Source organism: Podarcis vaucheri (genome assembly GCF_965113315.1).
Source record: "Podarcis vaucheri genome assembly, chromosome: 15".
Classification (NCBI taxonomy): Eukaryota; Metazoa; Chordata; class Lepidosauria; order Squamata; family Lacertidae; genus Podarcis; species Podarcis vaucheri.
The window spans coordinates 33,507,385-33,525,441 of NC_138753.1; the positions used below are offsets into that span (position 1 = coordinate 33,507,385).

The 18,057-nt window shown below is 45.0% G+C and overlaps 1 protein-coding gene across 1 annotated transcript in view; it reads left to right on the forward strand.

Annotated features, from left to right (window-relative positions):
• The first annotated feature begins 345 nt into the window (after positions 1-345).
• The window catches only part of NRGN (neurogranin), a 48,762-nt gene continuing 31,050 nt past the window's right edge, over positions 346-18,057 (forward strand). Inside the window, exon 1 of the mRNA XM_082200744.1 lies at positions 346-755. Within this exon, the coding sequence (XP_082056870.1) occupies positions 741-755 (15 nt within the window). The 5' untranslated portion in view covers positions 346-740. The remainder of the gene's footprint in view (positions 756-18,057) is intronic.

Below are 18,057 nucleotides of genomic sequence, written 5' to 3' on the forward strand. Positions count from 1 at the left end.
TCTCTGATGAAAATAGGGGTGTCCTAAGGAAAAGCGGGACATTCTGGAATCAAATGAGATACTGGGACGGCTTCTGTAAATCCAGGACTGTCCCTAGAAAATAGGGACTATTGGAGGGTTTGAGTCTGCAGGCCAGCTCCCCTCTAAGAGCTTGCCAGATGCATATTTGCTTAGCTTCAGTAAGGTCACTGCATCATGTGTCTTCATACAATACCCTGGGACCAATACAGCTATTCATATTTGAGGCACCGCCCTCCAGGTTCTTTTTCTGGTGTCTGATCAGGCACTGACAACCGGCAATATAATTTGGGCACTTGCTAGAGACCTGTGGAATTGGCCATTCTATGTCGAGCTGGGTACTGTTTGTTCTTGATTGTGTTTCTATGGCACAAAGAGCTCTCTAATGCCAACTGGGCTGCCTGTCTCTTTAAGTATTTAAAGGGTGTTAGAAGCGAGGGGAGTTGCTGTAAAACAAGCTGGGGAAAGAGAGAGAGAGAAATTAAAAAGCAAGAGAAGAACTGGAGCTGCCTGAGTAGGTCTGATAGGCTCCCCAGCTGCGAGTAAGTGGGTTACGTAGGCAATAAGCTCTGCTCAACTTCAGCACCTACGAAAAGATCTGTTCTGGAGGCAGCAGGGAAAAAGCAAGTTCTCGTAAGTGGAGAAGGAAACAGATCTCTGCCTTCCCAGGGTGTATCTAGCTCCTGCTGGCTGGGGAACTCTTAATCAGATTGGCACCCACGATGGACTGCTGTAATGTACGTACACATCTGTAGATTATTATTATTATTATTTTATTTTGGAATGCGCAAAGAAAAAAATCATGCTAGAATGTAATAAGCTGGTGGGGAAAGATTGAAGTTCAGGTTGTTTTGTTCGTTTTTATTGCTGAACTATTATGAATGGCAGTCTGTGATCAAGTGCGGAGTTGTCTCTGAATCTACTCTCATATTGATATGGTACAGGGGGAGGGGGAACACGCCCACCTTTTCTTTAGGGTCTTTTCTTTAGGGTCTGAAAGATCCCCGCTCTGAGATGGTTGTGGACGAGGCAACCAGCCATGGCACACCATGTACCTGAACCCTGTGACATTTTGGAATCCCACCCCCCTCTGATGGATGGGAAATTCTACCAGCTGCCCTGAACCTATTTAAAAACTTTAAATTAGATGTGCTGCATTGACTTTTTTATTGCAACCTTTTAAATAGAAGGAGTCTGTCTTTTGGATCTTTTAAGTTGGTTGCTCTGCATGGCACAGCGATTTCTAGTTGCCAGAAATCTAAGCGTGGAAATAGCAATAACAGGACCAGCAGAACTGTTAGTTTCTGTGTGGGAGTTTGCTGCTTATTTCTGCTCCTGTACTGGGGAGAAAAAGAGATGAGGGGAAATAATGGCTCTTTTATATATATAAAGGGGCTGAGAAAGAAGAACAAGCAGCAACCGCTGACTAAATTCACGGATGAGGGTTTTTCTTTTTTTCCCCACCCCTTTGAAAGAAACACACTAAAACAATGAACTTTGGACTGCTGGAAGTCTTAAATCGGATTTGCGCTTTTGGGTGGTGAAAGCATTTGAAGGCTGGCAGCACTGGGTAGAACATGCATATTTTGCAAGCTTTGTCCCCTGGGTTTCCTTCATTTTCCAACCTTTGGAGCAAGGGGAGCCAACACTGTTCCCTTCTAATGTTGGTTTTCTGGCTCCTATAAGCTCCAGCCAGCATGGCCAGCGATGGAAGTTGTGGTGCAACACTCCGTTGGCTACCCTTGATTTTGAGACTAATCTACACACAGAAAAGTCCTGTTGGTATGTTCACACGTTCTGTTGGCAAAGGGGCTAAGGCGGCGATGGGGAACATGTGGCCAGTCATTGACCGTGTTGGCAAAGGGGGCCACAGATTCCCTTATCCCTAGTTTAAGGAACTATAAACAATACTGGAAATACACCCACAATCATTTCCTGCTTATTAGGACTCCTTTGAGGAGTGCTGTGTTCAAATTTTCTGAGCGTGAGTTGGTCGTTGTGCCCCCTTTCCAGGATTCAGGTCCATTCCCAGGGGTTGGAGGTCTAAGATAACCAAGTGGTTGGGTGAATGCATCTTGAGGCTCCTAGTTACATCCAGACAAATGCCTGGGTATTGGAACTGTGAAGAACGTACGTCTGGCCACTTCACCAACTGTTGATAACATATTCTAGGGCAATCTTGTGTGAGCAAATATGTTTCTCTGTTATATCTTTAACTGGAAAGGACAAACATGCTCTTGGCTTTTAATTCACTGCATAATCAATGGATATGGCATTTGGAGAAGGGCGTTCAGCATTTTTTAACAGCGGAGAAGGTGGGTGATGCCAGTTTGAAGCTTGGGGGGCGGCCCTTGAACAAGGTATGTTCCTGTGGGCTTCATTCCTTCGTAGAATCATGGAGCTAAACAGGACCTCAAAGATCATCTAGGCCAGGAAATCTGCTGCTACGGCTTCTCTGATTGGTGGTAATCCATCACCTGCTGTAAAAAGTCCAAAGAAAAGATTTCTGATGCAATCTTATTTATTACGTTTATATGCCACATCTTCTTCTCCTTTCAAGGAGCTCAAGGTGGTGTATATGGTTCTCCTCCTCCTGTGACTTAGGTTAGGCAAAGACACGGTGACTGGCCCAAGGCTGCCTAGTGGGGATTCGAACCCTGCTCTCCCAGGTCCTTAGTCCAACACTCTAACCATTATGCCACACTGGCTCCCAGGGGTGGGGAGCCATGGAGTTGATACTCTCTATCCGGCCTTTGGTAATTCCCCCAGGCCTACTTCCACCCTTGCTCTCACACTCCTTTGCCAGCCTTGCTTCACACCTTTTTCAGGTGTTTTTACCTGACTGGAATATGCTTCTGAACTCTGGCAATGCTTCTTGCTTGCCTGGATAGAGGAGAGAGGGGTGTGTGTGAAGAAACCAGCCTACTATGCAAAAAGGTGGTAAAACTCGCATTTGTTGCTCCACCTTCTTTTGCTTCTGGCCCCAGCACATACTTGTAGCCCCCGGAAGCTTGCAATGAATGGAATGTGGCCCTCAGGGTGGAAAAAGTTCTCCACCCCTGGGCTGCAGCTCATGCTATGAAATTCTCCCTGTTGTTTCATTGAAATCCCCTATGTTGTGAATGGAATGTGTTGCTTCAATCCTGCCTTCTGGATCAATGGAAAACCAATTTGCTCTATCATCACCACAGCCCTTCAAGTATCTGAAGGGGGCCACAACATCACCCACCTCTTAGCTGTCTCTAAAACACACACTCATTCCACCGTAATTCATCACACTTGGTCTCTAGGTCCCTTCACCATCACTGCTGCTCTTTTGCTATGGACACAATCCAGTCCTTACTACCACCCCCTCCCAGAGAGAGAAATGACAAAGTATAAGGCTATCTACATTGGCTCCCAATATGTTTCCGAGCACATTTCAAAGTGTTGGTGCTGACCTTAAAGCCCTAAACAGCCTCAGCCCAGTGCACCTGAAAGAGCATCTCCACCCCCATCATTCAGCCCGGACCCTGAGATCCAGCGCCGAGGGTCTTCTGGCGGTTCCCTCACTGCGAGAATTGAGGTTACAGGGAACCAGGCAGGGGGCCTTCTTGGTAGTGGCACCCGCCCTGCGGAACGCCCTCCCATCAGATGTCAAGGAAATAAGCAGCTACCTGACTTTTAGAAGACATCTGAAGGCAGCCCTGTTTAGGGAAGTTTTTAATGCTTGATGTTTTATCACATTTAGGGATGTGAAAAACTATAGCAGCCTTCCCCTAAGCTGCTGTGGCTTTCAATTCCTGGTCCCTGGTCCTGTTGGCTGGGTCTGGTGGGAGTTGCCTTCCAACCATATCTGGAGGGCAGCAGCTTGGAAAAGGCTTCTCCAAAGGTTATTGGACTTGCAAGGTAAAATGAGAGTTGAGTCCCCATCGACTGAAACCCATCAGCATCAAGAAGAAGCCCGGATTTCTTCTAACAGCCTGACCCAGAAATTCTCCCACGTCTGCAGAACTAGATGGGGGAAAGGACGCGATCTGCTCACTTAGAGCTTTTGTTGGAATTTTCCCGTGATCCTATTTGCCAAGCCAGGGGATGTCAGTGCCGGCGTGCCAGCAGCTCCCAAGGGACTCGGGTTGGTTTTCAGCAATTTCAATTAGGAGATGGCTGGCAGAGTCGTATTTCATTGCATTAAGTGGGATGGAAAGCAGGCCACCTTCTTTGCTTATTTATATTTATTGTCTGCCTGCATTCGCTGGCAGGGTGTGTGGGCTGCTGGGGTTCCTGGGCAGGGCTGTGTGCCTTATTTGTGGAGGCAGCCTTCCAATTTGGAGGGAGCACAGCTACTTTTCTTCAGCACGAATATATTACCAAAAGAGAAGGAGGGGGAGGGATTTTGGGATATGATTTACAACGAACTAAAAAAGAAGTTTAAATTAACCTTCGCCAAAAAGACCTGAAGCCTTTCTCTGAGGTATTATAGGCATAGATGTACCAAAAGATTTGAGGATGTTATTTATGTATGCAACCACGGCTGCAAGACTGCTATCAGCCCAGTGCTGGAAAGGAGATAATATACTGACAAAAATGGAATGGCAGGTTGAATATGCTGAGATGGCAAGACTAATGGGGAAAGTTAGGAATCATGATGACCAAAAATTTATCACAAAATGGGACAAATACAGATAATCCTTAAAAGATCACTGTGAACATCTGGAATCTTTGGCAGGCCTTGAATGACTCCTGAAATGTGACATAACATATGGACGTACTGGATAAATATAAACTAGATATTATTCAATATGCAGTTAATATAGAATTGTAGAGGACCCACGTTCGGGTGGAGGGAAGTCTTAATACTTTTAAACAGAATATTATTTCATTTTCAACGTTTGAGTATTTTCTTCTTCTTCTGTATATCTCTGATGGAGAATGATAATTGTGATGTATACAGTGGTACCTCGGGTTAAGTACTTAATTTGTTCCGAAGGTCTGTTCTTAACCTGAAACTGTTCTTAACCTGAAGCACCACTTTAGCTAATGGGGCCTCCCGCTGCTGCCGCGCCGCCGGAGCACGATTTCTGTTCTCATCCTGAAGCAAAGTTCTTAACCCGAGGTAATATTTCAGGGTTAGCGGAGTCTGTAACCTGAAGCATATGTAACCCAAGGTACCACTGTACTTAAAAAATCAACAAATATTAAATGCAAAAAAAAAAAGGAGGGGAAGAAAGATGGATGGATGGTTAGGAGTTAAGTTCTAACAGAGCCTTTAAGAAGGACCCCAAAGCAGGACCATTTAACTCAGCTACTCTCCTCCCTTAAGCACACTGGCACAGATCTGAATGACGCATTCCACAATGTGCCACCAGCAGAGAACAGGTGTGAAAGGCTGGGATTGGTGGGACCCTGACAAGGCCCACATCTGAGCAAGTGGGGACATCTGATCATCCCCGAACCTCACCCGCAGGCCCTCTGGCCCTGCTACCGCTCTGCCTTGCCTCTGCTGCCTACCACCCGCCTCCCTTCTCCAAGCATGGAAACCAGGAAGGCTAACATAGGGCTCTTCTGATATCTTTGATGGTGATGTCCACAGGATGGGACTTCACTGAATCCCCCTTGTTGGGGGATGGGCTGCAAGCAGGGGCGGAGGAAGGTGGCTGCAGGCTACCCCGGGTGTCACCACTGAAGGGGATGACAAAATGCTGGGCGGCACTCACTGTGAGGCCCGCAGTGCGCCCGAGCCACACGTCTCCTGGGAAAGACGCAGTGGCTTGGGCGTATGCAGGCTCTGCGCTGCTCAAACAATCTGCCCGCTGCTTCCCCCCCCAACTGTAGGGTGGCGGAGTGGGAGGAGGCAGGCAGACTCTGGAGGCCCTGTAGTGCGCCCCCCACCTCTATGGGCAACTCACCCTGCCCCTGGGCACACCGCCTCAGGCGCCCAAGTGGCTTCCTCCGCCGCTGGCTGCAAGGAGGGCAGCTCAGGACCTTTCTAGAGGAATCCGCTGAGTTGTGGTGGGCAAGCTGATGCCCAACTGTCTGGCCACCTGTCTGTCTGTCTTCTGTAGAGGATTGCCAACTGTCCAGGAAAAAACTGTTGTGTCCTGTTCCTTCAAAGGGTTTGCTCTGCATAAATCAGCTGCTATATATCATCAGCTTATTTCTGCACCTAGCTCAGTATTGTTTCTTCTGACTTAGCAATGACTCTCTCCAGGGTTTGAGGTGAAGACAAAACCTTTCACGCCATCTGCCACTTGATCCTTTTAAACCGGAGATGTCAGGAATCGAATCGGAGCATGGCTTTGTCCCTGAGCTGCAGTCCTTTCCCTATACAGTGGTACCTCAGGTTAAGTGCTTAATTCGCTCTGGAGGTCCATTCTTAACCTGAAACTGTTCTTAACCTGAGGTACCACCTTAGCTAATGGGGCCTCCCGCTGCTGCCACACGATTTCTGTTCTCATCCTGCAGCAAAGTTCTTAACCTGAGGTACTATTTCTGGGTTAGCGGAGTCTGTAACCTGAAGCGTATGTAACACGAGGTACCACTGTAGATGCCACCCATGCATTACAGCTCCTTCCTGATCCTACACAATGATGCCAGTTTTCAGAGTAGATGATCACAAACAAACAAAATGCATCCAATTTCAGGCAGAGATTTGGAGAAAATGTTCCCAATGTACCAGTGGATACAGCTTCATTGTCTGGATTTCTTGTTGTCTTGGTTATTAAAGGTAAGGGAGCCATTCCAGAAAAAAAGGAAGCATTTTTTTTAAAAAAAATCCTGCACACGCATCACACATGTAAAGCACATTTTCTCCCCTCCTGGGAATTGTAGTTTGTTAAGGGTGCTGGGAACTGTAGCTCTGTGGGGGGCTAAACTACAGTTCCTAGGATTCTGTGCTGTTTCTACAGTGGAGTCAATGCAGTTGAAAGAAGCCATCAGGTGAGTCTCAACAAAAGGGCACATCAACGTGGAGGCATTTAGGGGGATCAGGTGGGAAGATGAGTTTTGTCTTTGAGTTCCGAACAGCAAGTGCTTCTGGCGGGTTGACCTTTCTGCACTGAGACGTGCCCCATGCAATGTAATAGCATTTCCTAGAAATATCGTTGCTGGCATTCTCATCCCACTCCATCTGCCCTTATTTTCCTGTAACTCATCATTAGCTGTGACCAGGCATGGAGTCAGCCTCTGGCCTCCTTGGACAGCTGCAAGGGGTCCCAATTCCCTAGCAGGGTCCACTGTCACCAACACCTCTTGCCCAGGTCTGCAAGCCATATTTCTAATTTCCGGGAGTGACCTTGACATCATATCTCTCCAGGGCATTAGTGTCATGGAATTCTACTCAATATTGATCCAGAGTAGAACTCCAGCGTGTAGTTAGCAGAGTAAAAACTTAAACACATTGCAGAATTCCCAGAAAATAGACCAGAGGCAATTAATATTTCATCCAGAGTTTTACTGCTACTGAAGGCAAATGAGCGCAATGGTCACAAATCCAATACATTCAGGATTGGCACTGTCCATAAGAAATCCAGTTGCAGCAGACTTAACTTAAACTTGCAATAACTTATAATACGTCTAAACCTTAACACTAAGCATACTGTGTACAGAACAGCACACCAGAAGGAAAGAGAGAAAGAGTGAAACCCGGGCTCCTCCTGGCCTTACTATTATAGTCAGCATGACTTTGACAGAGGAGATACCAGAACTAGTTTAGACCAGCTGTACTCGGCTTCTCTAAAGGAATAACCCAAACATCATGAACCTTCTGCTTGTTTCTTTCACACAGAGAAGCTTCCAGAACCCTCTTGAATTAATTAGAATAGGAAAGATCTCTGCACATCAGAACAACACTTTCTGCACTAAGAAATGCAAACTGATAATTAGTTCCCATACACAGGAGGCTGCTTTATAACAAGTCAGACTATTGGGTACTTCTAGTTCAGTATTATCCACATGGACCGGCAGCAGCTTTCCTGGATTTCAGACAGGAAGTCTTTCCCAAATCAACCCAGAGATGCCAGGATTAAACCTGTGACCTTCTGCGTGCGAAGCAGATGCTATACCACACTGAGCCATTCCACAAAATGTGGGGAATTGTGACCGAGTGTTACAGACCCTCTAAGTGTCCCTATTTTCCAGGGACAGTCATGGATTTCCAGAAGCCATCCCGGTTTCTGATTTGATCCCAGAATGTCCCGCTTTTCCTTAGGACGTCCCTCTTTTCATCGGAGAAATGCTGGAGGGTATGGAGCCAAGGAGATAAGTCACTATACAACCTTTAGAAGACATCTGAAGGCAGCTCTGTATAGGGAAGTTTTTGTTAATGTTTAAGGTTTTATTATGTTTTTATATATGTTGGAAGCTGCCCAGAGTGGCTGGGGCAATCCAGTCACATGGACAGGGTATAAATAATTGTAATTACATTAATGATCATAATTATAATTATTGTGGAATAGGATGTCCCTATTTTCAGCTGAGAAAGGGTATGGTGTTATAGCCAGCTTTCCTTACTAAGTAAGACCATCACATTTCTGGGACAAGGGCCTTCAGAGAAATGAATGTCAGGGGCAATGAAATAATCCAATCTAGAAAGGTTTTCATGAAAGTATGACAGCAGAGGTGTATGTGAACACATAGCGTTTAAAACCATCTTTAAAAAGAATGCCCACAAACCTTCTGTACGAACAGAGGTCTAAATGCCATCTTTCCATGAATGAGTCTGGCTATGGGCATTCTTAGAAAAAGGTTTGAACCCACCTTGAACTGCCCTGACAGTTTCTGGGTGGGTAAGAAGTGTGCGGAAAATTGAGTGAGGTGGATGGTCTCACCAGGGTGGGGGGGGGGATACATCAACAAATTAATTTGAGCTGACTTCATCTAGGGACAATTTGAGAGGCCAACAAATGGGAGCTGTTGAAGAAGAATAGAATGGATGTGGGGAAGGATCTGTTGGGAAATTAACCAGGAGTAAATGAATTGAAGAGGAACTGATCTGGGTGGGGTGCAAATTAATTGTAGAATTTATCTGAAGATATGGATGGGAAATTAGTTGGTTTGTCTTCTCTCCTGTGACATTTAAATTCTAGATTTGCATCTGCACATATCAATTAGTCTGTGCAATGTTAATGCAAACGTCTGTCTCTGGGCTTGTGCGTTGAATCTTTTAAGAACCTAGCAATGCCCCAATTCTGCTTATCAGATTAGTCCAAGAGGGCCCATTCTGTATCAGTTAACTATCAAGTAACATTGCACTGTTGAAAAACAGAGACAAAGTCTTTAAATTATGTATCAAGGTTATTCTAGGGCAGGGATAGCCAATGCAGTGACTAGGGATTGGGCAGAAAATTGATTCAGTTTGAACCTAAAGGCATATTTCCTGATTTGCACTTCCTGAAACAAAGCGCAAACCAAAATGTAGTCATCCTTTGGGGTGGGGGGTTCTGGGAAATTAAAATGGTAATTAGACCAAACCCACCACCTTGAGGTGTTCTGAGTGCTGTCCCAGAAGTACTAGCTAACAGGGTAGGGGCAACACCAGTGGCCATTTTGCATAGGGCCCCCTCAAACCTGTTGCTGGTGCGGATCACCACATTTTGCCACAGTGAATGCGATAAGTTAATTACTTGCTCTATAGACAGTTACCGTATTGGCCCAAATATAAGCCACACCGGCAAATAAGCAGCACCTTTAAAATTCGGGGGGGGGGGTGGAGAGACAATACCCAAATATAAGCCGCTCCCTTAAAATTGGGTTACAGGCTGAAAGTCATTGCGGTTGGTAGAATTGTAACTCCGAGCCCATTTAAGCCTTTGATCTTGCAAGCCCGCAAAAGTTACCGTACAATCGCTAAAACAGCAAATTGCTATTCAGTTGCTACGATTCCCCAGGCACTCACACCCGTAAATGGCAAATGTAGAAGAAAATCCTACGGATACTGGAGAGGACCCGCAGGTGGGTTCGTAGCACCGTCAACTCAAATAAAAAACCAATACTGTACTGTAGAATACGGGGAAAGCGATGAATGACATTAGAATTAATTCCACAACAGTCTCAAGCTTCCAAATCGGCAATAAAACATTTTTTAAATTCTGTTTTACAGTATGTCTGTTTCAGCGGCGGTATCATAAAAGCCAATTTTTGTAAGGTCACGAATTTAAGCCGCATGTTAACTTTTCACGGTCGGAATTTGGAGGGGGAAAGTGTGGCTTATATTCAGGCCAATACGGTAACTTTTTCTCTCCTGTCGTGAATCATCTGCTAATCAATAGACCCCCCTCCTGTCCCACTTGTCTTGTCTCACCGATGCAGAAAACAGCTGGACCGTACATCGTTCGCCTGGATAAAAGATAGCAGTTTTACGTGATGTCTATCCATCTCCTCTTCTGCACAGGCAGAGCAAACTTGTCCGCCAATAATCGGACGAGGCTTTCCGAGCGTCAAAAATGGAAGCCCACTCAGGGGTCGTAAATAGCAGGGGTGTTAAGAACGATGGTCACCCCGCCAAAAGGAGATGGGCTTATGTAATCATTCCCAGCGGTGTTATATTAATGCGCCAAACGCAGGCTGGAGAAAAATGTGATACAACACAGCCAATGCTTACTATGTGGCGTGGTTCATTTTAAGTGCACCTCAAAATAGCTTCCAGAAAAATCAAGCCTTCAACAGTTTGATGCGTTTAAAATAAAACCAAAATAAAATAAATGACAGGTTTAAAACATGAGCAGGTTTTAAGGGTGGCGGATCATTTATGCTGCTACAGTGCCGTCAAAGTAATTGGGCTTACAGTAGCGTATGATCGCATTTATAAGCATACAGTGCTGATTTGAAGTGTTGCGTTTTGTATTGCATTCTTTGTTTCTGTGAGTCGTTGTCAGTTCTTGAAATGCCTTGAACAGTTCTTGAGATGCCTTGGGTGGATGACGAGAAAAAGTATCATGTTTATCTCTAAATGCTTGTATGCCATGTGTATCAAGGTAATAATAATAATAATAATAATAATAATAATAATAATAATAATAATATAATTAATGCCCCACCCATTTGGCTGGGTTTCCCCAGCCACTCTGGGAGGCCTCTAACAAAATATAAAAAATGTGATAAAATATATAACATTAAAAACTTCCCTAAACACGGCTGCTTTCAGATGTCTTCTAAAAATCAGATAGTTGTTTATTTCCTTGACATCTGATGGGACGTTGCACAGGGCGGGCGTCGATACCGAGAAGGCCCTCAGTCTGGTTCCCTGTAACTTCACTTCTTGAAGTGAGGGAACCACCAGAAGGCCCTCGGTGCTGGACCTCAGTGTCTGGGCTGAATGATGGGGATGGAGACGCTCCTTCATGTATACTGGGCTGAGGCTGTGTAGGGCTTGAAAGGTCAGCACTGACATTTTGAATTGTGCCCAGAAATGTACTGGGTGCCAATGTACGTCTTTCAAAACCGGTATTATGTGGTCTTGGCGGCCACTCCCAGTCACCAGACTCGCTGCTGCATTCTGGTTCAGTTGTAGTTTCCAAGTCACCTTCAAAGGTAGCTCCACGTAGAGAATATTGCAGTAGTCCAAGCAGGAGATAACTAGAGCATGTACGACTCTGATGAGACAGTCTGCGGGCAGATAGGGTCTCAGCCTGGGTACCATATGGAGCTGGTAGACAGCTGCCCTGGACACAGAATTGACCTGCACCTCCATGGACAGCTGTGAGTCCAAAATGAACCCCAAGCTGTGCACCTTCAGGGGCACAGTTACCCCATTCTGGACCAGGGAGTCCTCCATACCCGTCTGCCCCCTGTCCCCCCAAAACAGTACTTCTGTCTTGTCAGGATTCGTCCTCAATCAAGTTGTGCAGCAGTGAGAAGAAGAACCCAGGGACATAGGAAGTTGCCTTATAGTGAGCCAGGCCACTGGTCATTCTAGCTGAATATTATTTACATAGACTACAGTGGCTCTCCATGACTTTAGACATTCCCAGCCCTTCTTGGCGATGCTGGGATTGAACCTGGAACTTTCTATGTACAAAGCTTTTTCAAAAAGTAGGTCTCTAGTCCCTTTGATTTTGGTAATAAAAGGAAAACAGTTGAGGAAGATTTCTAACCAGCTGCTTAGCAGCAATCAGTTAATGCTATATTAGTAATACACATCCAGCACAAACTTCTACTCATAGCTGACCTGTTGAAATGAATGGATTCCACAATTTAATCAATTTAAATAAAAAAAACCCAATTTAAATAAAAAAATCTCTTTTTCTTTTTCTTTTTTTTTTAAAAAAAATAATCATTGATTTTTATCCACCCTGATTTAAGGCAGACTATGATGGATGAATTGTCCCCCTTCCTGGCTTCAGGCTCTGCAAAAGCTACCAAAATCTTTCCCAAAAGTAGGAGTGGGTTATGTGTTGGTGGGACCCGAAGCAGACAAGATGTCTCAAGACTGAGTGGAAGCAATGATAAATTGATAGGACATTGATTTGCTTAAAAACGACACATGCTAATTTATATGTACAGATGCAAATGTAGAACTGATTACATTTTGCTGTAGTGGGAAGAGTCTGCTGCCCTGGTACTAACTGCAGGGAAGAGAGTTGTAGCTCACTGGCAGAGCACACGCCTTGCATGTAAAGGGTTCCAGGTTTGATCCCTGGTATCTCCAGGTAAGGCTTAGAAAAGACACCCGCCTGAAACCCCAGAGTCAGTGTCAAAAATATAAACCAGTCTGGCTCTGTATAAGTGACAAATTCGATTCAGTTCGCATTTAAAGCTGGATCTATCTAGTTCACAGTTCCCAAAACAACATTCAAACCGAAGCGCAGCCGTCGTTTGAAATTTCCACTTCCCTGAATTTTGCAGCGCAGTTCTCCAGCCAACTTATGTGTAGAAAACTTCACATACTAAAGTGTGTGTAAAAAGGCACATAATAGTCAACACAACATTTTAAAATGTGCTATATTAAGGAAGATTGCTTTGTGACACTGTATATGCTAGGCAAAATTGCATACAAAAATTCTCCGGTGCGTTTTCGTGACAACTTTGAAAAATAAAAATGAGCAGAATGATGTAGAAATGTGGGGGGAAATAAGCTACCGTGTGAAACCCAAATTAGCACGTTTAGCCATTTTTTTATAAGGCAGCTTCCCAAATTCCTGCGTTCCTAACGTGTCTTGGTAGATAGAGGGATTGGCTCTAAGGATTTAAAGATGGGACTGGGATGATCACAGTCTCTTGTGACACTTGCAGAACTAGAAATTAAGTGGCTTAGGGGAACACCTTGTACACTACATTTATATGATCCCCTATTTATTATGTTGCTACTGTAGCATTCAGCGAAACCCTAAGAGATGCCATTCATTTCTGTGTAATTCAGCAGTCTGTTATTAGCCTAGGAAATGAAGACTCTGGAGGTGTTTATGATTCAACACTGTTTGCATGTTGCAATGGAAAGCATTTTGAGGAAGTCATCTCTTCCCCTGCTGTGTGTCGACCCCAAGAAATAGATTCCTTAGAGTAGGAGATTCAATAGATACAAAAGGAAACACATCTTCACACAACACATAGATAAATGATGAATTTTGCTACTGTAAGATATGGTGATGGCCTCCAACTTAGCTTTAAACGTGGGGGTGAGACAAATTGATTGAGGATAAGCCTACCAATGACTACTTGTCATGATGGTTGTTTATTGCCTTCAGGACCAGAGGGGTCTTGCTTCTGATTCTGAATATTGCTGGGGGAAAGCAATAGGGGAGGTCTAATGTTGTCATCAAGGGGCGCGGGTGGCACTGTGAGTTAAACCACAGAGCCTAGGACTTGCCGATCAGAACGTCGGCGGTTCGAATCCCTGCGACGGGGTGAGCTCCCGTTGCTCAGTCCCAGCTCCTGCCAACCTAGCAGTTTGAAAGCACGTCAATGTGCAAGTAGATAAATAGGTACCGCTCCAGTGGGAAGGTAAACGGCGTTTCTGTGTGCTGCTCTGGTTTGCCAGAAGCGGCTTGGTCATGCTGTACGCTGGCTCCCTTGGCCAATAAAGCTAGATGAGCACCGCAACCCCAGAGTTGGCCACGACTAGACCTAATGGTCAGGGGTCCCTTAATGTTGTCATCTTCTGTTTCTGGGCTTCCCAGAAGTGGGTGATCACTGTGGGAGCCTCCATAGCAGCAGCAGGAGCCACCCAGTGAGGACTTCCTAGACTTGGTGGCACTAACATTTAGCTGCTTTAACAGCCAGGAGATTCAGCTACAAAATGGCATTTGTTGGAACATTGAGTACAAGGCGGAGGGGGACAGGACTTATGTACACCTTGTACTGCTGTAGCGACATTTGTATCTGAAGAAGTGTGTATGCACATGAAAGCTTATACCAAGAACAAACTTAGTTGGTCTCTAAGGAGCTACTGGACAATTTTTTAATTTTTAAAATATATTTCGACATTTGCATCACTGTCTGTTTAATTGTGTTTTAAATATATTGTAAGACACCTCTAGAACTTCAGTTCGTATCTGGGGTATAAATATTCATTAATACATTAATGAAATATAGAAAACATTATGGATTAGTTGAAGTTTTGATCTATTTTTAATCCATTAAAAAATAAACAAAAAGGGAGAAAATTGTCTGGGCCATATGATGTCAGGGTGTGACTTGCCCATGCTTGTGGGTCCTGTTTACCTATATAGTTTGGGGTCAGAGACGTAAAACCACTTTGGCACAGAGGTTAAAACGTCATGCTAGATCTCAGACTCAAATCCTTGCTCACCATTTCCCAGTTAGCTTACCTCACAATGCTGTTGAAAGGATAACGTTAGGGGGAAGGTTGAAAGAAGAAGTTTGGACACAATCTCTTTAAAAAGAGGTTTGGACACTAAAGCTGTTTAAAAAAAAAACTTCTGTGCTTCCTTCTGGTGTCTGTGGATAAATGAAGGTCCAGAAGTTGTAAGGTCTAATTATACAGGCTTCTATTCAATTGATCCCCTGCCAGAATCCTGGCAATAATACCGATAAAACAACCATAGTGATTCAATTGTGGGCAGGAAAAAAGCCTACAATTGTGTTACTGTGTGTAAGAATGGCAGAAATCTAATCTTTTAGAACAGGAAACATTTTTCCTATGCAGCTAGGCAACACTCTGTGCATAGAATACATTCCTCCGCCACTCAGCCAAAAAGGAAGCTTCGGATCAATTAAATCTTTAGGACAGATTGAAGCCAGCAAGACGCTTTTCTTTAAAAGGCATAGTTCTATTTTAGCACCGTGAGAGCTCTAGGAACAGCACTGGAGGTGTGTTGGGGGGGGGGGGAGAGTGCCATTTCATAGACAATGCTCAGGTGTGTGCCATATATATTCAGCAATGAATATCACATGCGTGCGAGTTAGCATGGCTGGCTGTCAGCAACTCAACTCTGGCAGGTAACCAATTATCCCATTATGGTGTTTTAGCTTCTTTGGCAGAATTGCTTCTGTACCCTCTCTCCCAGATGAGGCGTAATGTGAGTCAGAATTTGGGGTGATGAGGCTTTCTAGATGACTACAAAAAGAAAGGAGGGGGGAGAAGGAGGCTAGGTTTTTTTAATTTCTTAAACACTTTTCTTGTGCAACTCCTCCGATCCAGTGGCAGTAGGGCTAGTGTTATATAATCTGATTCCTGGGAATGGGTACAAGGGGAGGCTGAGCTAGGCTGTTCCATATGTCCCACTGTTTCACAGGTGAAAACAGGGAAACAGTTATAAATACAACACGTCACAGCACCCAATGCTTATATCGTGGATCGCTGCTCAAGGCATATGTTCACACATACACCATTACACATTGCTAAAGCTTCCCCCTTGCTTGTTCTACTTGGTCCTGGCTGTTAGTGGTTACTAGCCATGAGGTAAAAGGTAAAAGGGCATGTGGGTCTAAACCACTGAGCCTCTTGGGCTTGCCGATCAGAAGGTTGGTGGTTCGAATCTCCGCCATGGGGTGAGCTCCCATTGCTCTGTCCCAGCTCCTGCCAACTTAGCAGTTCAAAAGCATACCAGTGCAAGTAGATGAATAGGTACCACTGTGACGGGAAGGTAAATGCCGTTTCCATGTGCTCTGCTTTCCGTCATAGTGTTCTGTTGCACCAGAAGCGGTTTAGTCACACTGGCCACATGACCCAGAAAGCTGCTTGTGGGCAAATGCCGGCTCCCTCGACCTGAAAGCAAAATGAGCACCGCAACCCCAGAGTTGCCTTTGACTGGACTGAACCATCCAGGGGTCCTTTACCTTTAGCTTTACTAGCCATGATGTTTATTTTCTTCCGTAGGCAGTATCATACCCTCCAACATTTCTCCAATGCAAATAGGGACGACCTACTTTTCTCCTCCTCCTCCTCCTCCTCCTCCTCCTCCTCCTCCTCCTCCTCCTCCTCCTCTTCTTTTTCTGCCACTCTGGGTTGCTTCCAACATATATAAAAAACATAATTGTTATGACACAGTGCCGAATCGCAACCAACGCGTGCGCAGATGCACAGACGCAGGTTGTGAACACTGCGGATTGCGAACGTGCATCCCGCATGGATCATGTTCGCAACCCGAGCATCCACTGTATAAAAGACTACAAGAAGCTGAAGGAATCTAAAAGAAGGGTTAGGAGCATTAAACAGATGTGCAAGAGCATAAAAGGTTAGTATATAAAAAACTGTAGCTATCAATTCAGTGAGCACTCTGATATGAGTGTTCATTAAATCTAGTTTGTGGCACAGGTCATCACACGATGAATTTTGAACGCGGCTGTGCAGAATCTGACAACATTGCAGGTTGTAGCAGGGCTGGTATATGAAAGCAGCAGGGAGGTATAGAATTGTCTGGTGCGCCCTCGGTACTTATGGAGTAGTGGGGAGGTGAGGCTAATACAAATGTCTCTATAGTATAGGCACTGGAGAAGCACATGCTCTATTTGTCCAGAGTCACAGGGGCTTGTCTCTCCGAATAAGCCATTGACCTTCAATGACAGCTGAGGGGAGGGCTTGACATCGTGCCAGGGTAAAGGCCCTCTGATGCTTAGGGACTTCGAGTTTAGTTAGATATGCCATGGGAGAGGCAGAGTACCTGGCAGATTCACTGGTGATAAAAGTTAGGGTGCTGGCTAGATCCAATTGGTGCTCTTGTCAGCTACACGTTGTTTAATGAGGGCTTTGGCCTGATCGTATCCCATGCTGAGTAGAAGACCTGGAGAGAATTTAAATTATATCTCACCTTAATGAGGAAGACTGTGGCCAGGGGACCTGCCGTCTGGCCTGAACAATCCAGGTGTGGAAGAGCAGCTCAAAGTCTGCACCCTGCTCTCCCTTTTCATGATATCTTGATCTTTAAACTAGACTTGAACCACAGAACCGTTCAAATAAGGAATGCCTTCTCGTAGAGAACTGTTCTCCTTGGTGACATGTCCTGGGATGAAGTCCTGTATGCTAGAATAACATACAGTGGTGCCCCGCAAGACGAATGCCTCGCAAGACGGAAAACTCGCTAGACGAAAGAGTTTTCCGTTTTGGAGGTGCTTCGCAAAACGAATCTCCTATGGGCTTGCTTTGCAAGACGACAATGTCTTGCGAGTTCCTGCTGGGTTTTTTTCCCTTTCCCCCCCTTTTTCTAAGCCGCTAAGCCGCTTATCAGCTGATCCGATAAGCTGATAAGCCGCTAAAAGCCGCTAAAAGCCGCTAATCCGCTAATCCGTCAATGGGCTTGCTTCGCAAGACAAAAAAACTGCTAGACGAAGAGAATCACAAAACGGATTCTTTTCGTCTTGCGAGGCACCACTGTAATGTCTTATGAGATATGAACCATTCATAGGAACACAGTAAGCTGCTTTCTTTCCTTTCCTTTTCACCTCAATCTTGGCTGCCTCTTTTGTTTTGAAGGGAAAGAAAAAATACAATCTCGCACTTGTCTGACAAAATCACAACAAAGCCTAGGCATTTCCAACAAACCTATAGCTATTTACAGTCTGAAGTTATGGTGGGTTGAAGTCAGCACCAAGCTGTAATTAAAGTTAGCACAAACAGCCCTTGACGAGAACTTCAGGGATAAATGAACATTAGTTCATTCCTGG